General features: G+C 45.4%; 1 protein-coding gene across 1 annotated transcript; it reads right to left on the bottom strand.

Annotated features, from left to right (window-relative positions):
• Nucleotides 1-469: 469 nt before the first annotated feature.
• LOC140417763 (uncharacterized) lies at nt 470-24050 on the bottom strand. Its single transcript, XM_072501233.1, has 4 exons — nt 23972-24050; nt 17022-17316; nt 16184-16257; nt 470-783 (listed from the first exon to the last, which is right to left on the bottom strand). The coding sequence occupies exons 1-4, from the start codon at nt 24048-24050 to the stop codon at nt 470-472; spliced, it is 762 nt and encodes a 253-aa protein (XP_072357334.1).
• Between the last annotated feature and the right edge of the window lie 510 nt (nt 24051-24560).

The following is a 24560-nucleotide window of genomic DNA, read 5'->3' as shown; positions in this document are numbered from 1 at the left end:
TGAGCAATTCACACGATTGGCAAATACCCCAGGATAATCAGTGGTTAAACCATTTTTCTTGATCCATGCTCACGTTTTTGTACAGCTCTCCCCGTGTTCTGTGTCACTGTGTGTGTAATCCTCACCATGTTCAGGTTTTTGTACAACTCTCTCCGTGCTCTGTATCACTGTGTGTGTAATCCTCACCATGTTCAGGTTTTTGTACAGCTCTTTCCGTGCTCTGTGTCACTGTGTGTGTAATCCTCACCATGTTCAGGTTTCTGTACAGCTCACTCCGTGCTCTGTGTCACTGTGTGTGTAATCCTCACCATGTTCAGGTTTTTGTACAGCTCTCTCCGTGCTCTGTATCACTGTGTGTGTAATCCTCACCATGTTCAGGTTTCTGTACAGCTCTCTCCGTGCTCAGTATCACTGTGTGTGTAATCCTCACCATGTTCAGGTTTTTGTACAGCTCTTTCCGTGCTCTGTATCACTGTGCTGCGCGGCGGCTCAGATCACAGTAATACACAGCAGAGTCGCTCTGTTGAAGTTTGGAGATCTTTAACCGGCTGATTCTCTTGGCAGTATCAATAGAAGCAGAAATTCTCCCACCGGCAGCGTTTCCTTTATTCTCCTGTCCTGAAGTGTGTCTCTGAAGCAAGTATTCCGGAGCCTGTCCTGAGGACTGACGGTACCAGTGTGCTGTGTACTGACAGAACCCTGAATATTCCCAGTTCAAAGTAACCGTGTCACCTGGAGCAGAGGTTTGGAGAGGCGGGTTCTTGGACACCAAGGGACAGGAATCTGGCGGATTAAAAAAACGACATTTGTTTTATTCGGAGAGCCATTATTTGTCAATCACGTGAATAGCTCCGTTGTTTATAGCATTGTTTTTATTTTAATTCTGCTTGAACTGTATGAACTTTTATGTCAACACGAACCAGTGAGGGATGAGTGGTTATTATCTTTCCCGCCACAAGCTCGAAAGTTCCGCCATGCATTGACGGAATGAGTGGTGGGAGCTGATTCCACAAAGGTTTATAATCTGGCAATCGTCAATGACCGGGATAGGAAAATGCAGATTCATGGGAAAATTAAATGGTTCATGGGAAGAATTGTATTTCATTGTCAAAAGGGCAGCATCTGCCCGTGGTGCCTACTGCATTCCTCACTTCTGAATGGTTTTACCGTGGGTGTGACATTTCTGCTCCTATTTTCCTTGCTGAGGGACAGACGCGAGGGAACATTTTCATATCAGTGAGACAATCTGTTTCCTGATATAACTGGCCGAGTGTAACCGAACTGCATTTATCACTTAGCGCAGCAAGATCCAACAGAAAATGATTGCGATTCATTGGCTATGGATACAAACCGACGTTGGACATCCGTAGTTATATGTCAATCACTGACTGCAATTTATAATTTCCCGGAGTTTCTGATTGCCTTTTACTCTATTTGTCTATTTTCTTCAATCAATAATATTTTTCTCCGTTTCTCTTTAAATTGAACCATTTACTGTTAGTTTCATTTTATTTCTACATTTACTTTGCGCTGTCTGTGCTTTTCGTGATCGTGGGAACTTGTCCCAAAGTCTCTCAGTTGTCGGCTGGGTTCAGTCTGTTCAGTTTCCGCAGTGGGTTTACTGTTACTCACTGGCAACTGCCTCTTCCGGCTCTCTGACAATTACAATTCTTTCTCTTTATTAACTGATTCTTTCCCGGGTTCTCTGAGCGGACTTTTCTGTAAGTTTTACATTGTGTATAATTTACTGGAGAGGAATGAACGATTTGGCCCAACTGATTTATGTCTATGCATACTCCAGGTCAGCCTAACCCGCCCGAAATCGAGTTGGCCATTTCCATCCAGCACCTTGTTTCGCTCCATTCTGTTTCCCTTCCTTTATTTTCAATCCTACCCATTTCTGAACCAATAGTCTCTGCGCCAACCACTCAATGTGGCAGCGAATTGTATATCCTGCTGTCTCTGAGTTGAAATATCTGTTTTCAATTTGTGTCTGTTTTCTGTTAATGACTATTACATGTTCACCGTCCCTTCCTCTGGAAAAACGCACAAATCGCCATTTATATTTATGTTCATAATTTAATTTATGTATCAATCCTCCTCGTGATTCTCCATCCTTCGGTGAAAATGGACCCAACATGTTGAATCTTTCCAGAGAGATTTGCATTGTTGCTGATTTCCGTCCTCAGAACTGCAAGATTCAAACGAGATCTCCTTTCAAAGTTGACCCGCAATTCATTTATATCATCGCTGATCCCCTACCTCAACAACTAGTCCCCCATTGTCGCCATTACCTTTGATACTTTTGTATCTAATCATCTATTGAACACTTCTATGAATAAACTCACATCTGAGAATCCAGAACTCTCTGAGGAACAGAAATCAAAGATTCACAAGAATTGATTAACTAAAGAAATGTATCCTCTTCTTTACTCTACTGCCGAAACACATATTCTGAAACTGGAATCCCAAGTTATAACCTAAACAGCGTGGATACACTTACCCAGTATCTGCTCTGCCAAGCCCCTTGAACACATTGTATGTTCTGGCGAAGTTACATCTCCGAGCTCTACATTACATGGAATCTCGGTCTAAAGAACTTAATTTCAACTCACAGTAATGTATCTCAGGAATATTTGTTAAATTTCCTCCCAAGCATGGAGATCGTTTCTGAACTGAGGAGACTGAATCCTATGCAGCATTCCAGACCGTAGTCCATTTCAGTCCTTTCATCTCCAAACCCGATAATGCACCCGTGTATCTGGCTGTATTCAGAGATCAGCCAATCTTCCTTTCCCCTCCATTAATTATATATTGCTGGTTCTAAATTAACATTCCCCCAGCTTATAATTGTCCTCTATGTTACCGTTCTCCTTTATTATTTTAAGACATGATCCTCATTCTCTCACTGCACTGTCACTGTTTCATTTAACAATAATCAGGGATATTGATAATTACAGCATTCCCACCTTTCAAGCATCTGCATTCAAAATAGGAAGTGTCTGCATTCCCAAACTATCACATTTACATCTGATGGCGGAAAACAAGGAGCAAAGTGAATCTTATATGAAAGCAAATGAAATAAATGGCTGGTACAACGTAACTAATTTCAGTGACGTATTGCACATTAATAAAATTCCATCTGGAGCTGCAATAATCTTATTCTGAAGTGTGCTGTGTCACGCTCCTGCTGTCTAGGGGCAGGTATTGGACGAGCCGCTGCAGGTCTCTAACCTGGCTGTAGTCCTATTACCCCATAAGACCATAAATATGAGAATGACTAGAGCGAGGGTAGGTCCGATCAAGGACAGTAGCGGGAGATTGTGTATTGAGTCTGAAGAGATAGGAGAGGTCTTGAACGAGTACTTTTCTTCTGTATTTACAAATGAGAGGGGCGATATTGTTGGAGAGGACAGTGTGAAACAGACTGGTAAGCTCGAGGAAATACTTGTTAGGAAGGAAGATGTGTTGGGCATTTTGAAAAACTTGAGGATAGACAAGTCCCCCGGGCCTGACGGGATATACCCAAGGATTCTATGGGAAGCAAGAGATGAAATTGCAGAGCCGTTGGCAATGATCTTTTCGTCCTCACTGTCAACACGGGTGGTATCAGGGGATTGGAGAGAGGCGAATGTCGTGCCCCTGTTCAAAAAAGGGACTAGGGATAACCCTGGGAATTACAGGCCAGTTAGTCTTACCTCGGTGGTAGGCAAAGTAATGGAAAGGGTACTGAAGGATAGGATTTCTGAGCATCTGGAAAGACACTGCTTGATTAAGGATAGTCAGCACGGATTTGTGAGCGGTAGGTCTTGCCTTACAAATCTTACTGAATTCTTTGAGGAGGTGACCAAGCATGTGGATGAAGGTAAAGCAGTGGATGTAGTGTACATGGATTTTAGTAAGGCATTTGATAAGGTTCCCCATGGTAGGCTTCTGCAGAAAGTAAGGAGGCATGGGATAGTGGGAAATTTGGCCAGTTGGATAACGAACTGGCTAATCGCTGGAAGTCAGAGAGTGGTGGTGGATGGAAAATATTCAGCCTGGATCCCAGTTACCAGTGGCGTACCGCAGGGATCAGTTCTGGGTCCTCTGCTGTTTGTGATTTTCATTAATGACTTGGATGAGGGAGTTGAAGGGTGTGTCAGTAAATTTGCAGACGATACGAAGATTGGTGGAGTTGTGGCTAGTAAGGAGGGCTGTTGTCGGCTGCAAAGAGACATAGCTAGGATGCAGAGCTGGGCTGAGAAGTGGCAGATGGAGTTTAACCCTGAAAAGTGTGAGGTTGTCCATTTTGGTAGGACAAATATGAATGCGGAATACAGGGTTAACGGTAGAGTTCTTGGCAATGTGGAGGAGCAGAGAGATCGTGGGGTCTATGTCCATAGATCTTTGAAAGTTGCACTCAAGTGGATAGAGCTGTGAAGAAGGTCTACTGTGTGCTCGCGTTCATTAACAGAGGGATTGAATTTAAGAGCTGTGAGGTGATGATGCAGCTGTACAAAACTTTGGTAAGGCCACATTTGGAGTACTGTGTACAGTTCTGGTCACCTCATTTTAGGAAGGATGTCGAAGCTTTGGAAAAGATGCAAAGAAGATTTACCAGGATGTTACCTGGAATGGAGAGTAGGTCTTACGAGGAAAGGTTGAGGGTGCTAGGCCTTTTCTCATTAGAACGGAGAAGGACGAGGGGCGACTTGATAGAGGTTTATTAGATGATCAGGGGAATAGATAGAGTAGACAGTCAGAGACTTTTTCCCCGGGTGGAACAAACCATTACAAGGGGACATAAATTTAAGGTGAAAGGTGGAAGATATAGGAGGGATATCAGAGGTAGGTTCTTTACCCAGAGAGTAGTGGGGGCATGGAATGCACTGCCTGTGGAAGCAGTTGAGTCGGAAACATTAGGGACCTTCAAGCAGCTATTGGATAGGTACATGGATTACCGTAAAATGATATAGTGTAGATTTATTTGTTCTTAAGGGCAGCACGGTAGCATTGTGGATAGCACAATTGCTTCACAGCTCCAGGGTCCCAGGTTCGATTCCGGCTTGGGTCACTGTCTGTGCGGAGTCTGCACGTCCTCCCCGTGTCTGCGTGGGTTTCCTCCGGGTGCTCCGGTTTCCTCCCACAGTCCAAAGATGTGCAGGGTAGGTGGATTGGCCATGATAAATTGCCCTTAGTGTCCAGAATTGCCCTTGGTGTTGGGTGGAGGTGTTGAGTTTGGGTAGGGTGTTCTTTCCAAGAGCCAGTGCAGAGTCAGGGGGCCGAATGGCCTCCTTCTGCACTGTAAATTCAATGATAATCTATGATTAATCTAGGACAAAGGTTCGGCACAACATCGTGGGCCGAAGGGCCTGTTCTGTGCTGTATTTTCTATGTTCTATGTTAAGACAATAAGAATTAGGAGCTGAAGTTGGCCACTCGGTCCATCGAGCCTGTTCCTGCATTCAATGAGATCATGGCTAATCTAATATAATCAAAAGAACAAAGAAAAGTAGAGCACAGGAACAGCCCCTTCGGCCCTCCAAGCCGACCATGCTGCCCGTCTAAACTAAAATCGTCTACACTTCTGGGGTCCGTATCTCTCTATTCCCATCCTATTCATATATTTGTCAAGATGCCCCTTAAAGGTCACTATCCTTCCTGCTTTCACCACCTCCTCGGGCAACGAGTTCCAGGCACCCACTAACCTCTGTGTAAAAAACGTGCCTCGTACATCTCCTCTAAACCGTCCCCCCCCCCCGTTACCGCCCCCCCCCGCCCCCCGCGCACCTTAAACCTATGCCCGCTAGTAATTGACCCCTCTACCTGGAAAAAAAGTCTCTGGCTATCCACTCTGCCTCTGTCCCTCATAATTCTGTAGACCTCTATTACGTCCCCTCAAACTCCATCGTTCCAGTGAGAACAAACGGAGTTTATTCAACCTATCTGAATAGCTAATGCCCTCCATACCAGGAAACATCCTGGGAAATCTCTTCTGCACCCTCTCGAAAGCCTCCACATCCTTCTGGTAGTGTGGCGACCAAAATTGAACACTATACTCCAAGTGTGGCCTAACAAAGGTTCTATATAGCTGCAACATGACGTGGCTATTTTTATACTCAATGCCCCGGCCAATGAAGGCAAGCATGCCGTATGCCTCTTGACTACCTTCTCTGCCTATGTTGCCACTTTTAGTGACCTGTGGACCTGTACCCAAGATCTCTCTGACTGTCAATATTCTTTAGGGTTCTACCATTCACTGTATATTTTCTACCTGTATTAGACCTTCCAAAATGCATTACGTCACATTTGTCCGGATTAAACTCCATCTGCCATCTCTCAGCCCAAGTCTCCAAAGGAAATAAATCCTGCTGTATCCCCTGACAGTCCTAATCTCTATCCGCAATTCCACCAACTTTTGTGTCGTCCGCAAACTGACTAATCAGACGCGCTACATTTTCCTCCAAATCATTTGTATATACTACGAACAGCAAAGGTCCCAGCACTGATCCCTGCGAAACACCACTAGTCACAGCCCTCCAATCAGAAAAGCACCCTTCCATTGCTACTCTCTGCCTTCTATGACCTAGCAAGTTCTGTATCCATATAGACAACATACACTGCCCTACCTGCAGCAACCATCTTTGTGACCTCCTCAAAAAAGTCAAAGTTAGCGAGACACGACATCCCCTTCACAAAACCGTGCTGTCTTTCGCTCATATGTCTACTTGCTTTCAAATAGGAGTAGATCCTGTCTCGAAGAATTCTGTCCGGTAATTTCCCTACCAGTGACGTAAGGGTCAGCGGCCTGTAGTCCCCCGGATTATCCTTGCTACCCTTCTTAAACAATGGAACAACATTGGCTATTATCCAGTCCTCCGGGACATCACCGGAAGACAGTGAGGGTCCAACGATTTCTGTCAAGACCTCAGCAGTTTTCTCTCTTGCCTCCTTCAGTATTCTGGGGCAGATCCCATCATGCCCTGGGGACTTATCCACCTTAATATTTTTCATGACGATAATCCTCAACTCTACTGTCCCACCTTATACCCCTAGCGCTCGATCCCCTCATTGATTAAATATCTGCCTCTCTCAGCCTTGAACATGCTTAGCGCCAGTATTCCACAGATTCACGGCTCTCTGAGAGAACAGATTCCTCCTGATCTCTGTTTTACCTGGCGTGCTTTGACTCAGATATCATGCTCTCTGTTTCGAGACACTCGAGACACAAGAGGAAATCCTCTCAGCATCCAGCCTGTCAAGCCCCCAGAGTATCCTATATGTCTCAATACGGTTACGTCTCTTTCTTTGAAACTCCTTCATAGAAATTACCTCCAAAGACGGGATCAACCTCGTGATTTTTCTCCGGACTGTTTCAAATGTCGGTATATACATTTCCTGAAATGTTGAGTTTATTCACACGGTGCATCAATCACATTGCGCAGTTTGGAGAACGAACGGCTGCCGTGAAGAGAGCTCTAAGACCCGACGTGGTCAGCACGGGGAGCAGCATGGTAGCACAAGTGGGTAGAACTGTGGCTGCACAGCGCCAGGGTCCCAGGTTCGATTGCCTGCTGGGTCACTGTCTGTGCGGAGTCTGCACGTTCTCCCCGTGTCTGCGTGGGATTCCTCCGGGTGCTCCGGTTTCTTCCCACAGACCAAAGACGTGCTGGTTAGGTGGATTAGCCATGCTAAATTGCCTTTAGTGACCAAAAAGGTTAGGAGGGGTTATTGGGTTACGGAATTTGGTGGAAATGTGGGCTTAAGTGGGTCGGTGCAGACTCGATGGGCCGAATGGCCTCCTTCTGCACTGTATGTTCTATGTTCTTGGTGCCCAAATGGACAGACAGAGACCCCCCCTTACAGTCCAACTCCGACAGCGGAGTCCGCACTATCGACGATCGACAATCTGCTTTCATTAAAAACAGTTAGGAATGAGAGAGCCTGTGATGTTGAGCATGCACCTGATGTGCCATTAAACCGAGTAATAGTCCACATACTGTCAACCGCCGCCAACACCACCCAACCACAATTACCACTACCCCTATCCCTCTAACCTCCTGCTCCATATACAGTTTCCACAGGAAAGACCTGGACCCAACTCCAGAATCATATTCTGCTCTGAAATCAAAATCTTTTTTTTTTTCTTTTTTTTTTCAGCATGGAAACAGGCCCTTCGGCCCAACCAGTCCATGCCGCCCAGTTTTTACCAATAAGCTAGTCCCAGTTGCCCGCACTTGGCCCATAACCCTCTATACCCATCTTACCCATGTAACTATCTAAATGCTTTTTAAAAGACACAATTGTACCCGCCTCTACTACTACCTCTGGCAGCCCATTCCAGACACTCACTACCCTCTGAGTGAATAAATTGCCCCTCTGGGCCCTTCTGAAACTCTCCCCTCTCACCTTAAACCTATGCCCTCTAATTTTAGACTCCCCTACCTTTGGGAAAAGATGTTGACTAACTACCTTATCTATGCCCCTCATTATTTTATAGACCTCTATAAGATCACCCCTAAGCCTCCTACGCTCCAGGGAAAAAAGTCCCAGTCTATCCAGCCTCTCCTTATAACTCAAACCATCAAGTCCCGGCAACATCCTAGTAAATCTTTTCTGCACTCTTTCTAGTTTAATAATATCCTTTCTATAATAGGGCGACCAGAACTGCACACAGTATTCCAAGTGTGGCCAGACCAATGTCTTGTACAACTTCACCAAGACGTCCCAACTCCTGTATTCAATGTTCTGACCAATAAAACCAAGCATGCCGAATGCCTTCTTCACCACCCTGTCCACCTGCGACTCCACCTTCAAGGAGCTATGAACCTGTACTCCCAGATCTTTTTGTTCTATAACTCTCCCCAACGCCATACCATTAACTGAGTAGGTCCTGGCCTGATTCGATCTGCCAAAATGCATCACCTCACATTTATCTAAATTAAACTCCATCTGCCATTCGTCGGCCCACTGGCCTAATTGATCAAGATCCCGTTGCAATCCTAGATAACCTTCTTCACTATCCACTGTGCCACCAATCTTGGTGTCATCTGCAAACTTACTAACCATGCCTCCTAAATTCTCATCCAAATCATTAATATAAATCACAAATAACAGTGGACCCAGCACCGATCCGCTGGTCACAGCCTCCAGTTTGAAAAACAACCCTCTACAACCACCCTCTGTCTTCTGTCGTCCAGCCAATTTTGAATCCAATTGGCAACCTCACCCTGGATCCCGTGAGCTTTAACCTTCTGCAACAACCTACCATGCGGTACCTTGTCAAAAGCTTTGCTAAAGTCCATGTAGACAACGTCTACTGCACTGCCCTCATCTACCTTCTTGGTCACCCCCTCAAAAAACTCAATCAAATTTGTGAGACATGATTTTCCATGCACAAAGCTATGCTGACTGCCCCGAATCAGTCCTTGTCTCTCTAAATGCTTGTAGATCCTGTCTCTCAGAATATCTTCTAGCAACTTACCTACTACAGACGTTAGGCTCACCGGTCTGTAGTTCCCAGGCTTTCCCCTGCTGCCCTTCTTAAACAAGGGCACAACATTCGCCACTCTCCAATCTTCAGGCACCTCACCTGTGGCTGCCGATTATTCAAATATCTCTGTTAGGGGACCCGCAATTTCCTCCCTAGCCTCCCACAACATCCTGGGATACATTTCATCAGGTCCCGGGGATTTATCTACCTTGATGCGCTTTAAGACTTCTAGCACGTCCTCCTCTGTAATATGCACACTTCTCAAGACATCACTATTTATTTCCCTTAGTTTCCTAACATCCATGCCTTTCTCCACCGTGAATACCGATGAGAAATATTCATTCAGGATCGCACCCAACTCTTGTGGCTCTGCAAATAGATGTCTTTGTTGATCCTTAAGAGGCCCTACTCTGTCCCTAGTTACTCTTTTCCCCTTTATGTATCTGTAGAATCTCTTTGGATTCTCCTTTGCATTATTTGCCAAAGCAATTTCATGTCCCTTTTTTGCCCTCCTGATTTCCCTCTTAACTCTATTTCGAAAATCTCTATACTCTTCAAGGATCCACTTGATCCCAGTTGTTTATGTACGTCATATTCCTCCTTCTTCTTTTTGACCAGAGTCTCAATATCTCGAGTCATCCAGGGTTCCCTACTTCTACCAGCCTTGCTCTTCACTCTAAAGGGAATGTGCTTACCCTGCACCCTGGTTAACACATTTTTAAAAGCCTCCCATTTACCAGCCGTCCCTTTATCTGCCAACAGTCTCCCCCAATCTACCTCTGAAAGTTCCTGTCTGATACCATCAAAATTTGCCTTGCCCCAATTAACATAAGAACATAAGAACTAGGAGCAGGAGTAGGCCATCTGGCCCCTCGAGCCTGCTCCGCCATACAATGAGATCATGGCTGGTCTTTTGTGGACTCAGCTCCACTTTCCGGCCCGAACACCATAACCCTTAATCCCTTTATTCTTCAAAAAACTATCTATCTTTATCTTAAAAACATTTAATGAAGGAGCCTCTACTGCTTCACTGGGCAAGGAATTCCATACATTCACAACCCTTTGGGTGAAGAAGTTCCTCCTAAACTCAGTCCTAAATCTACTTCCCCTTATTTTGAGGCTATGCCCCCTAGTTCTGCTTTCACCCGCCAGTGGAAACAACCTGCCCGCATCTATCCTATCGATTCCCTTCATAATTGTATATGTTTCTATAAGATCCCCCCTCATCCTTCTAAATTCCAACGAGTACAGTCCCAGTCTACTCAACCTCTCCTCGTAATCCAACCCCTTCAGCTCTGGGATTAACCTAGTGAATCTCCTCTGCACACCCTCCAGTGCCAGTACGTTCTTTCTCAAGTAAGGAGACCAAAACTGAACACAATACTCCAGGTGTGGCCTCACTAACACCTTATACAATTGCAGCATAACCTCCCTAGTCTTAAACTCCATCCCTCTAGCAATGAAGGACAATATTCCATTTGCCTTCTTAATCACCTGTTGCACCTGAAAACCAACTTTCTGCGACTCATGCACGAGCACACCCTGGTCTCTCTGCACAGCAGCATGTTTTAATATTTTATCATTTAAATAATAATCCCTTTTGCCGTTATTCTTACCAAAATGGATAACCTCACATTTGTCAACATTGTATTCCATCTGCCAGACCCTAGCCCATTCACTTAGCCTGCCCAAATCCCTCTGCAGACTTCCAGTATCCTCTGCACTTTTTGCTTTACCACTTATCTTAGTGTCGTCTGCAAACTTGGACACATTGCCCTTGGTCCCCAACTCCAAATCATCTATGTAAATTGTGACCAGTTGTGGGCCCAACACTGATCCCTGAGGGACACCACTAGCTACTGATTGCCAACCAGAGAAACACCCATTAATCCCCACTCTTTGCTTTCTATTAATTAACCAATCCTCTATCCATGCTCCTACTTTCCCCTTAATGCCATGCATCTTTATCTTATGCAACAACCTTTTGTGTGGCACCTTGTCAAAGGCTTTCTGGAAATCCAGATATACCACATCCATTGGCTCCCCGTTATCTACCGCACTGTTAATGTCCTCAAAAGATTCCACTAAATTAGTTAGGCACGACCTGCCCTTTATGAACCCATGCTGCGTCTGTCCAATGGGACAATTTCCATCCAGGTGCCTCACTATTTCTTCCTTGATGATAGATTCCAGCATCTTCCCTACTACCGAAGTTAAGCTCACTGGCCTATAATTACCCACTTTCTGCCTACCTCCTTTTTTAAACAGTGGTGTCACGTTTGCTAATTTCCAATCCGCCGGGACCACCCCAGAGTCTAGTGAATTTTGGTAAATTATCACTAGTGCATTTGCAATTTCCCTAGCCATCTCTTTTAGCACTCTGGGATGCATTCCATCAGAGCCAGGAGACTTGTCTACCTTTAGCCCCATTAGTTTGCCCATCACTACCTCCTTGGTGATAACAATCCTCTCAAGGTCCTCACCTGTCAAAGCCTCATTTCCATCAGTCACTGGCATGTTATTTGTGTCTTCCACTGTGAAGACCGACCCAAAAAACCTGTTCAGTTCCTCAGCCATTTTCTCATCTCCCATTATTAAATCTCCCTTCTCATCCTCGAAAGGACCAATATTTACCTTAGCCACGCTTTTTTGTTTTATGTATTTGTAGAAACTTTTACTATCTGTTTTTATATTCTGAGCAAGTTTACTCTCATAATCTATCTTACTCTTCTTTATAGCTTTTTTAGTAGCTTTCTGTTGCCCCCCTAAAGATTTCCCAGTCCTCTAGTCTCCCACTGATCTTTGCTACTTTGTATGTTGTTTCCTTCAATTTGATACTCTCCCTTATTTCCTTAGATATCCACGGTCGATTGTCCCTCTTTTTACCGTCCTTCCTTTTTGTTGGTATAAACCTTTGCTGGGCACTGTGAAAAATCACTTGGAAGGTTCTCCACTGTTCCTCAACTGTTTCACCATAAAGTCTTTGCTCCCAGTCTACCTTAGCTAGTTCTTCTCTCATCCCATTGTAATCTCCTTTTTTTAAGCACAAAACACTAGTGCTTGATTTTACCTTCTCACCCTCCATCTATATTTTAAATTCCACCATATTGTGATCGCTCCTTCCGAGAGGATCCGTAACTATGAGATCCTGAATCAATCCTGTCTCATTACACAGGACCAGATCTAGGACCGCTTGTTCCCTCATAGGTTCCATTACATACTGTTCGAGGAAACTATCGCGGATACATTCTATAAACTCCTCCTCAAGGCTGCTTTGACCGACCTGGTTAAACCAATCAACATGTAGATTAAAATCCCCCATGATAACTGCTGTACCATTTCTACATGCATCTGTTATTTCTTTGTTTATTGCCTGCCCCACCATAATGTTACTATTTGGTGGCCTATAGATTACTCCTATCAGTGACTTTTTCGCCTTACTATTCCTGATTTCCACCCAAATGGATTCAACGTTAGCCTCCATAACACCGATGTCATCCCTTACTGTTGCCCGGATGTCATCCTTAAATAACAGAGCTACACCACCTCCCTTACCATCCACTCTGTCTTTCCGAAAAGTTTGATACCCTCGGATATTTAACTCCCAGTCGTGACCATCCTTTAACCATGTTTCAGTAATGGCCACTAAATCATAGTCATTCACGATGATTTGCGCCATCAACTCATTTACCTTATTCCGAATACTATGAGCATTCAGGTAAAGTACACTTATGTTGGCTTTTTTTACCTCTGTTCTGAATCTTAACACCTCGATCAGTAACCTCTCCTAAGTTATATTTCCTCTTAACCTTTCTCCTAATTTTCCTTGTCGTCGAACCCACATCTTCCTGTAACAACCTGCCGCATCGCTTACCATTAATGTTTTCACTTCCCATTTTATTTCTTTTAGTATTCCTGGTCCTATTCACTGAGCTCCCCTCAGTCACTGTACCTTGTACTGTCGCCCTTTTTGATTTTTGACAATGGCTTCTCTGCCTTACACTTTCCCCCTTACTGCCTTTTATTTCTGTCCCTGTTTTACTACCTTCCAACTTCCTGCATCGGTTCCCATCCCCCTGCCACATTAGTTTAAACTCTCCCCAACAGCTCTACCAAACCCCCCCCCCCCCCCTAGGACATCGGTTCCAGTCCTGCCCAGGTGCAGACGGTCCGGTTTGTACTGGTCCCACCTCCCCCAGAATCGGTTCCAATGTCCCAGGAGTTTGAATCCCTCCCTCTTGCACCATCTCTCGAGCCACGTAATCATCCTCTCTATCCTGACATTCCTACTCTGACTAGCTCGTGGCACTGGTAGCAATCCTGAGATTACTACCTTTGAGGTCCTACTTTTTAGTTTAACTCCTAGCTCCCTAAATTCAGCTTGTAGGACCGCGTCCCGTTTTTTACCTAAAACGTTGGTGCCTACGTGCACCACGACAGCTGGCTGTTCACCCTCCCCCCCCCCCCCCCCCCCAGAATGTCCTGCAGCCGCTCCGAGACATCCTTGACCCTTGCACCAGGGAGGCAACATACCATCCTGGAGTCTCGATTTCGTCCGCAGAACCGCCTGTCTATTCCCCTTACAATTGAGTCCCCTGTCACTATAGCCCTGCCATTCTTCTTCCTGCCCAGCTGCGCAGCAGAGCCAGCCACGGTGCCATGAACCTGGCTGCTGCCGCCTTCCCCTGGTGAGCCATCTCCCTCAACAGTATCCAAAGCGGTATATCTGTTTTCCAGGGAGATGACTGCAGAGGACACCTGCACTGCCTTCCTACTCTTGCTGTCTTTTGATCACCCATTTACTATCTCCCTCAGTACCTTTCACCTGCGGTGTGACCAACTCGCTAAACATGCTATCCACGACGTCCTCAGCATCGCGGACGCTCCAAAGTGAGTCCATCCGCAACTCCAGAGCCATCAAGCGGTCTAACAGGAGCTGCAACTGGACACACTTCCTGCACGTGAAGGAGCCAGGGACAGTGGACGTGGAATTTTAACTCTTGGGCCAGACCTATCATTCTCCATAGCTATCTTAAAACTAATGGAGTTATGGTCACTTGTCCCAAAGTGATCCCTCACTAACACTTCTGTCACTTGCCCTTCCTTATTTCCCAAGACGAGGTCAAGTTGTGCACCCTCTCTAGTCGGTCCATCTACATACTGAATGAGAAATTCCTCCTGAATACACTCAACAAATTTCCCTCGATCCAAGCCCCTAATGCTATGGCTGTCCCAGTCAATGTTGGGAAAGTTAAAGTCCCCTACTATTACCACCCTATTTTTCTTGCAGCTATCTGCAATCTCCTTACATATTTGCTCCTCAATTTCCCGCTGACTATTTGGGAGCCTGTAGTACAGTCCTATCAAGGTGATCTCTCCCTTCTTATTTTTCAGTTCCACCCATATAGACTCAGTGGGCGAACCCTCGGATATATCCCCTCTAAGTACTGCCGTAATGTTCTCCCTAATCAAAAACGCCACTCCCCCTCCTCTCTTACCTCCTGTTCTATCCTTTCTATAGCATCTGTACCCCGGAACATTGAGCTGCCAGTCCTGCCCCTCCCTTAGCCATGTTTCAGTCATAGCTATAATATCCCAGTCCCATGTGCCCATCCATGCCCTGAGTTCATCCGCTTTGCCCGTCAGGCCCCTTGCATTGAAATAAATGCAGTTTAATGTAGACTTTCCTTGCTCTCTGCCCTGCTTTCTCTGGTCATGCTTTACACATTCTCCCTTCCTGCCTTTTGTTTCCGTCCCCACTGACTTCCTACATCGGTTCCCACCCCCCTGCCACATTAGTTTAAACCCTCCCCAACTGCACTAGCAAACACACCCCCGAGAACATTGGTTCCGGTCCCACCCAGATGCAGACCGTCCGATTTGTACAGGTCCCACCTCCCCCAGAACCGGTCCCAATGTCCCAGGAATTTGAAACCCTCCCTCTTGCACCATCTCTCAAGCCACGTATTCATCCTAGCTATCCTGTCATTCCTACTCTGACTATCACGTGGCACTGGTAGCAATCCTGAGATTACTACCTTTGAGGTCCTACTTTTTAGTTTAACTCCAAACTCCCTAAATTCAGCTTGTAGGACCTCATCCCGTTTTTTACCTATATCGTTGGTGCCTATATGCACCACGACAGCTGGCTGTTCACCCTCCCCCTCCAGAATGCCCTGCAGCCGCTCCGAGACATCCTTGACCCTTGCACCAGGGAGGCAACATACCAACCTGGATTCTCGTTTGCGTCCGCAGAAACGCCTGTCTATTCCCCTTACAATTGAATCCCCTATCACTATAGCTCTGCCACTCTTTTTCCCGCCCTTCTGTGCAGCAGAGCCAGCCACGGTGCCATGAACCTGGCTGCTGCCACCTTCCCCTGGTGAGCCATCTCCCCCAACAGTTTCCAAAACGGTAAATCTGCACGGCCTTCCTACTCTTCCTCTGTCTGTTGGTCACCCATTCCCTATCTGCCTCAGTAATTTTAATCTGCGGTGTGACCAACTCACTGGATGTGCTATCCACAACTTCCTCAGCATCGCGGATGCTCCAGGATTCCTCAGCATCGCGGATGATCTGCAGCCAATAATATTACTTATAACGCAGGTGAGCTCCAGTTTCAATCGGTTTTAAGAAATACAGATCATAATTATAAATTGAACATTCACCGATACACTCTGTAACACAGCGGGGTTTGGAGACACTTACCGGCTGTGACAGTCACCACCGTCCCAGATCCCTCTGCAGAAGCATCGTACCACGTATTACACAGTGACACGGTTCTCAGACTCCCCGGTACAATAACCACTGACACCTCAACCAGCAGGAAAATGATCACCAGTCATTCGAAGCTGCCCAATGATTCGGAGGTTTGAAATACATAAACAACACCCAACGTTTCAAAGACTTTGTTGATTTAAACCGTTCTCTGTGAGGCCCTGAGCTGTGACTAAATTGTACGAGGCAGGAAATATTCGCTTCATATAAACCAAGAAAAATGGAAAAGAAAGATGAAAATGGTGGAAATTACAATGAAACGTAACCAGGTTACAGCCACAATAACATCAGCCCGAAAATTCGCTGCCAGGCCGGACGAATTGCTATTTGCTTTGTACGGAGGAAATTGTCCAGATCTCTGTCACTGTGAATATCCCAAAGTAGCACCGTATGGCAAGTCAATATAAAAACCCCGGCTATATGGTGAACGTTGGGACATAACTTCAGCAGTGGGGACTGCGGTTCCCAATTCCATCTGTTGGAACAGGATCCAGCTGGTCTGAGGGTTCGTCACTGAGATCAGTTATTCCCAATCTCCATTCACTGACCCTAATTCCGGGAAAAGCATCAACATCCGCACACACTCGGCGTTTATAAAACTCAAGATGTCACCGGTAATGATCCAGTCTCATTATAAACCAGAGCATTGGATAGACAGTGTGAGGCGGAACTGTGGGGGTTTCAGGGCAGATTAACTCCGCTTTTACGTTTATTTACGTGATAATCCGCAGTGAGGGAGTTTGTATCGCGGGAAGCCGAGAACCATCACTGTGTGCTCCAGTATTGGTACTGAGCTTTACAGTAATAGGTGGCGCTGTCTTCAACTCTCACATCCCGAATTTCCAGCCAAAATGTCCTTGCTGCTTCATTCACCGTCACAACAAACCTCCCTCCGCTGGAGATCCGCTCCCGCTGTGTGCCGGGCTGGGTTTGTCTGAAGAAATCCCCGCTCTTCAATTTAACAGTATAGCCTCCACTATCTAAAACACAGGAGATGGTGAGAGACTGGCACTCCTCCCTGGTCACCGCTGCCGGGCTCTGTGTCACTGACTGACTCAAACATCCTGGAAATTAAACAGAGACAGTTTAATGGACCATCATAGCCAGAAACACAAATCAGGGCTAAAACCCCAGACAGGGTATGTAATTAGAATGGACTCGGGCAGCTTTATATTAAATCCACACAATGTGGGTTAGTTTGATCGGTACTCACCGGGTAAACAGACACACAGGGTGAAAACAAGGAGGCTTCCCATCGTTCTGCTGCCTGGAGCTGATAGTTTAGATGACGGGGATCTGGAGACTGCAGACCTGGACTGCTCTGGAGCACTGTTCCTCAGAGCTGAATTGAAATTAAATTACGCCCTCATATCGGCAAATTAGGCCACGCCCACAGTCCACCTCACAACAGAACTTGAGTATTTAAGGGGAACAGCCGGTTGTGAACACTCAGTCGAAGGTCCACAGCTCCTGCTACCAGGGAGCCTCCAGTTTCCTGTCGCTTCATTGGATTTGTCAGCTGCGGTTGAAACGGAGCTCAAACTGGGCGCCAAGGTAGCACAGTGGTTAGCACTGTTGCTTCACAGCGCCAGGGTCCAGGGGTCGATTTGTGACTTGGGTCACTGTCTGTGCAGGGACTGCCCGTTCTCCCCGTGTCTGTGTGGGTTTCCTCCGGGTGCTCCGGTTTCCTCCCACAAGTCCCGAAAGACGTGCTGTTAGATGAATTGGACATTCTGAATTCTCCCTCTGTATACCCGAACAGGCGACGGAATGTGGCGACTAGGGGATTTTCACAGTAACTTCATTGCAGTGTTAATGTAAGCCTACTTGCGACAATAATAAAGATTATTATGATTATTATAAAAATCCCCTCCCACCTCAGTCTATTGAACAGGGGGGTTGAGGACGTGTTGTTTTGTCACTGGAGGCTCCCGCCCCTATCCCTTAGTGCAGTGAGTTGGGAGATCGGTCCATGTGATTTTGTTGGGTAGTCGTATTTCCACTATTATTGCAATGGTGCCGGTAATACCTTTAACAAACCCTGAACGGGTTCACGGAGCCTCGGTTAAGTGACTGATCAGAATGCCGGAGCCTCAGAACCAGCAGCTTCCTTCAATCCAGAAACTGATGATCAGGTTACAATATGATACAGACCACTGATAATATCTAGGTAGATATTTATAATATACATGATGATTACTGCACCATCGCCGTCTATGTTTTATAATACCAACAATGCTTCAATTTAGTAATGATTACTTTCCAGTTCTGTCATATTCAGAATGCTCATTTGTAGTGACAGAGAATGGACAAATATTCAGAAGGGCAATGCACACTGTGGGATCGGGTTAGGGGCTTGGAAGAATGAGGACAGACAATATAAAGTGAATGCTGCAAGTTGTAAGGCACTGTGGAAAGAGCGAGAGAGGTGATGTGACGGGAGGAAAGGTTGAGACTTCTGTTAAATGCATTTTAGGTTATTGGCTTGATCAACAGGAAGCGTGTATCGAAGGTGAAACTGTTGAAGGTAACTATGCATTTGTATACCGTTGATAATATCTCGGCTAGATTAATGTTCAAATCTGGTCTACACATCTGAGAATGATTTGAGGGTCTCAGAAAGGGTGCGGGTCAGAATCATTAAAATGGAACTAATGAAGAAATGCTTCCGCTTTGTGCAAAGATTGGGGAATGTGATCCTGTTCTCTGTAAAACAGGGAAGTCTGAGCGAATATCTGGTTGATATTAGACCACAAGACCATAAGACATAGGAGCAGAATTAGGCCACTCGGCCCATCGAGTCTGCTCTGCTGTCAACAATTCCGGTTGAATAAATAAGGAAATATTGCCTCTAGTGGCAGAAGGTTCAGTCACCAGAGGATTTTCATTTGAAGGATTGGCATCTGCCAAAGAACCAGACAAGTTGCGCATGTATTTCTTTTACAATGTGGGTGTTTCTGACGTGTTCACTGACTAAAAGGCTGGTGGAAGCGGATTTAAAAGTAAAAAAAGGAATAGGATAACGTCCTGAAATTGAACCTTTAGCAAGGCAGCGGAACGGAGCAGTGGAGTGAGAGTAATTTAGTAGTTCTGCTCAGAGGTCAGATAGGCATCATGTGCTGAATGATCTGATTGTGGGAATGAATGATGCGGGAATGGAACAGGAAGTTCTTGATGATTCCAGTATCCAAATATTTACCTATTTCCTGTGCAGTTACTTTTCGAAGGTTTGTGTTAATCTAATGCAATTGAGCAACTTATGGCGTGGGTAACATATTTGGAGAAAGAAGGCATGACTTTACCGAGTTCATAGTCCAGAGACAACTACCAAGATCTGGCACTGTCCAAGGACGGAGGAGGCTGTGTTTTAATCAGATGAGTTCTGAAGGAGAAGCAGAGAAAGCAATTTTTTTTAACACACCGAGTACCTGATCGTTTGAGTGAAACATACAGATAAAGCAGAGAGTTGGGCGCACATTGCTTAAAGACCATAAGACCATAGGGGCTGGTTTACCACACGGGGGCTAAACAGCTGACTTGTAATACAGAACAAGGCCGGCAGCACGGGTTCAATTCCCGTACCGGGCTCCCAAACAGCCGCCGGAATGTGGCGACTAGGGGCTTTTCACAGTAACTTCATTGAAACCTATTTGTGACAATAAGCGGTTATTATCATCATCATCATAAGACATAGAAGCAGAATTAGGCCACTAGACCCATTAATCATGGCTGATATTTCTCTCATCACCATTCTCCTGCCTAGTCCCCATAACCCCTGATACCCTTTTTAATCAAGAACCTATCTATCTCTGTCTTAAAGACACGCAGTGATTTGGCCTCTACAGCTGTCTGCGACAAAGTATCCCATAGATTCACCACTCTCTGGCTGAAGAAATTCCTCCTCATCTCTGTTTTAAAGGATCGTCCCTTTAGTCGGAGATTGTGTCCACTGATTCTAGTTTTTCCTACAAGTGGAAACATCCTCTCCATGTCCACTCTATCCAGGCTTCATAGTATCCTGTAAGTTTCAATAAGATTCCCCCCTCATCCTTCTAAATTCCAACGAGTACAGACCAGGATTCTCAACCGTTTCTCATACGACAAGCTTTTCACTTCAGGAATCCTTCTTGTGAACCTCCTCTGGACCCTTTCCAAGGCCATCACACATGTCCTGAGGTACGGGGCCCAACACTGCCTAAAATACTCCAATTTGAGTCTGACCAGAGCCTTCTACAGCCTCAGAAGTACATCCCTGGTCTTCGATTCTAACCCTCTTGGCACGAATGCAGCATTGTATTTGGCTTCCTAACTGCCGACTGAACCTGCACGTTGACCTTGATAGAATCGTGAACAAGGACATCCAAGTCCCTTTGTGTTTCTGGTTTCAGAAGCATTTCCCCATTTAGAAAATATTCTATGTCTAAATTCCTCCTTCCAAACTGCATAACCTCACACGTTTCCACATTGCATTTCATCTGCCACTTCATTGCCCATTCACCTAGCCGTTCCAAATCCATCTGCAGCCCACTTGCTTCCTCAATACTATCGTTGTATCATCTGCACACCTAGCAACAGTGCCTTCAGTTCCTTCTTCCAGATCATTAATGTATATTCTGAAAAGTTGTGATTCCAGCACGGACCCCTGATGCACACCACTAGTCACCGGCTCCCATTCTGAAAAAGACCCCTTTATCCCCACTCTCTGCCTTCTGCCAGTCAGCCAATCCTCTATCCATGCCAATGTCTTTATCTTAACACCATGGGCTCTTAACACTTTGAACAATCTCCCAGGCGGCACCTTGTTAAAGGCCTTCTGAAATCTAAATAAATCACGTCCACTGATTCTCCTTTGCCGCAGTTCCTTGTTACCTCCTCAAAGAGCTCCCACAGATTTGTCAGACATGACCACCCTTTGACAAAGCCGTGCTGACTCATTCCTATTTTACCATGCACTTACAAGTACTCGGTGATCTCATCTTCAACAACAGACTCTAAAATCTTACCAACGACCAAAGTCAGGCTAACCGGCATATAATTTCCCGTCTTCTGCCTCCCATCCTTTTTAAAAACGTTTTAAAATTTAGAGTGCCAAATCCATTTTTTCCAATTAAGGGGCAATTTTAGCGTGTTCAGTCCACCTACCCTGAACATCTTTGTGTTGTGGGGATAACCCCACGTAAACACGGTGAGAATGTGCAAACACCACACGGACAGTGACCCAGAGCCTGCAGAAGAGAAGGTGGAATTGATCCTGTGCAGCACTTCGATCCGCATCTTCCCCCTATCTCCAAGCCTATTTCCTCCCCCCATTTATGCTGCGTTTTATCCAGTGGCATCCTGACCTCTTGTAAAGGTCGCCCATATATTTCACCACATGTGCGTCCTCCTAGTTTGACACGTTTTAGCATCCTGTCCAGTAGGGTGTGTCCGGGTAGCTGGGGTCTCTTTGTGGAGAAACACCCGCTGCTGCAGCTATCGAAGTTCCTTCCCTTTCGGGAGTTAGAACTTCTGGAAATTTCGCCAATCTATCTAATGTAAGTTATGAATTAGTAAATTAAGAAAATAGAATTTTATTATCGTCAAGTCAAGTATGGGGTCTACTGCAATTTTCCATCACTTCCATAAGTCATCACATACTCGAGATATATATCAGAAACTTCCTGTGATGGTGAGATGAGGCCTTGCTAACAAAGCAGCGTATGGTTGATTGCTGCTCCTTATATTCGATCTGATTTATTTGCATTTTCACCTGGAAACCCAGGGATTGCAGGTTCAACTTTCTAATAGAATGACCACTGCGACGTTATGTTGTAACTAAGAAAATTAGGAGAATTGTTTATCAATGCATGATACCGCTCGTAAAAAGTCTATACCCTAATCATGTGCTTGAGTTCACCTTAAAATCTTAATTGAGAAACATTCAATTATTAGTACTCTTTCAGAATATTTGTAAAGATTTGAGGTGTATTGATGTTAGACTGTGCTGTAATCTGAATATTATTTGCACGTTTTCCCGTTTTCTGCATGGATCTCCTACGAGTGCTCCTGTTTTTCGCACAGCCCAGAAATGTGCAGATTAACTGGATTAGCCATGATCAATACGCGAGGTTATGATTATAAGGTGGGCGAGTGGGCCGAGGACTCCAGTTCTTTCGCAGGGTGGGTACGAACTCGATGGACTGAATGGTCTCCTTCTGCATTGTCGGGATTCATTGGATATTGACAGCATCTTTGTGCTTGACCTGACATTGCTGACGATGACTTTAATGATCAGCATCATCGGCCTCTCTAGCAATACTACCGGCCATAGGGACATTTGTTTACCTTAACAGTGCTATACAGGACACGTTTTTCGCGTGGTAGCTAGGAGGATAAACAGTTTCATGCTATTTGTTGTTCGGCCTGCCAGGTTTGGGAAAATACATTCAAGAATACCATTCAAAATCTGAAAAAAATTGGATAAACATTTAATGTGCAAAGCTTATGTATGAAGTAAAACATTGTGTGTGTGTATTCGTTATTCCCGTGCACCAGATGAGGTTTCTGTCTTTGACTGGACATTCGTGCTCAGGGGCAACCCATACCGAACTGCTCTGAGGTCGATTAAACCGTCGACCCACTTTTTGTGGTGTTGGCCAGTTCATGTCTGCGTGACTTACAGTTAACAAACTAGTGTGAAGTCCCGAAATCCTCAAGTTTGTTTTTAAAATTATCTTCTCTCCTTTCCATGCCACTTTAGATTGTTGATCAGTCCTATTTCTATCTTTCCCGGATATTGGCAATGCAACGCGCGTGTCAACTGCTAGAACACGATCCTCAGGCGTTGGACTCAGGGAAGTTGTCAGGTCTAAGGCCTTTGGGTCAAAGGTTGAACTGAAACCTCAACAGCCCATTTAGAGAGATGTTTGATCATTTTCGGCAGTCAGCTATGAAAGGAGCCAGACAGACACGAAACGTTGACTCTATTTATTTATTCGCAGATTCTATCTGGCCTGCTGAGATTAATTATACAGCATTTTTTGTTGTAAATACAATTGCAAGGTGAGATTCTGCCATATCCCACCCTCAAAACATGCCGCTTGCTAAACACACAAAGGCGGACCGACAGATTATTACTGTGGGGCAATGAGGGAGGCAGGCATTATCAACAGAAACAACTGAAAAACCCTCACCAACCTGGTGGGCCACTGAACAACACACAAATAAGCTGACTTCACGTCAGACTTCCAGACTCGGCGGAACAACACGAGACCGCAGGACCCTTCATACGCCTGTCACTTATTCACAGAACGCACACTCAGAGAGAAACAGGGCACCCTGCGACCCATCGGGGATACGCGTCACACCGTCATTTGCAAACCAGCACTACCCCCTAAAGTATTTCAGTCCAGCTCTGAGGCCCACTCTCCCAGAGCAGTCTCCATCTCCTCGTCATATATACCATCAGCTCCAAGCAGCAGAGCGATGGAAATCCTCCTTGTTTTCATTCTGTGTGTCGTCTTACCCCGTGAATACGATAAGACTGTCCCATGTTTTGTGGATTTAATCTAAAGCTGCCCGAGTCCATCCCAATTACAGACACTGTCTCGGGTTTCATCCCCGTTGTGGTTGGGCTTTGATGGGCCATTAAACTGTCTCTGTTTAATTTCCAGGATGCCTGAGTCAGTCAGTGACACAGAGCCCGGTAGTGGTGACCAGGGAGGAGTGCCAGTCTCTCACCATAAACTGTGTTTTCAATGCTGGTTATCGGGCTTTTTTCAAATTGGGAATTTCTTTCGACAATCTCGGACCGGGACATGTTGGACGCCGATCTGGAGTGGAGGGAGATTTGTTGTCAGGACTCAAAAAGCAAAACAGTCATTTTCGCTGGAAGTTCTGGATGTGAGAGTTGAAGACAGCGCCACCTACTACTGCAACGCTCATCACTGGTACTGCACACATGTTGGATGGAACTGTCACCGTGGAAGGGCCCTGAGCAATTACCGCCACAATTGAAATATATTTTCAAGAGCACGGAGAGTGAATTATCCGGTTGGTCTTATTATTATTGTATTCCAGTGTGATTTTATTTATTTTCGCCATTCAGTTATCTTTCTGGAGGACAACAATCTTTTTTTATGTCAGTTCGGATTGTCCTCAGTTAATATGAAGATCACATCTCCGGGCAATGTTCTTGGGGCGATGTTATAAGGGCCCAAGGCCTCACACAGAATCCTTTGAACCGACAGGTAGCTTGAAACATTGATTATTGTTTATTTATCTAAAACTCCTGAATAATTTTGCAATTCAAACTGTCCAGTGATGATTT

This window comes from Scyliorhinus torazame, chromosome 5 (assembly GCF_047496885.1).
Source record: "Scyliorhinus torazame isolate Kashiwa2021f chromosome 5, sScyTor2.1, whole genome shotgun sequence".
In the NCBI taxonomy this organism is placed as follows: Eukaryota; Metazoa; Chordata; class Chondrichthyes; order Carcharhiniformes; family Scyliorhinidae; genus Scyliorhinus; species Scyliorhinus torazame.
The sequence above is the reverse complement of the archived record's forward strand: the minus strand, read 5'-3'. Positions and strand labels throughout refer to the sequence as shown.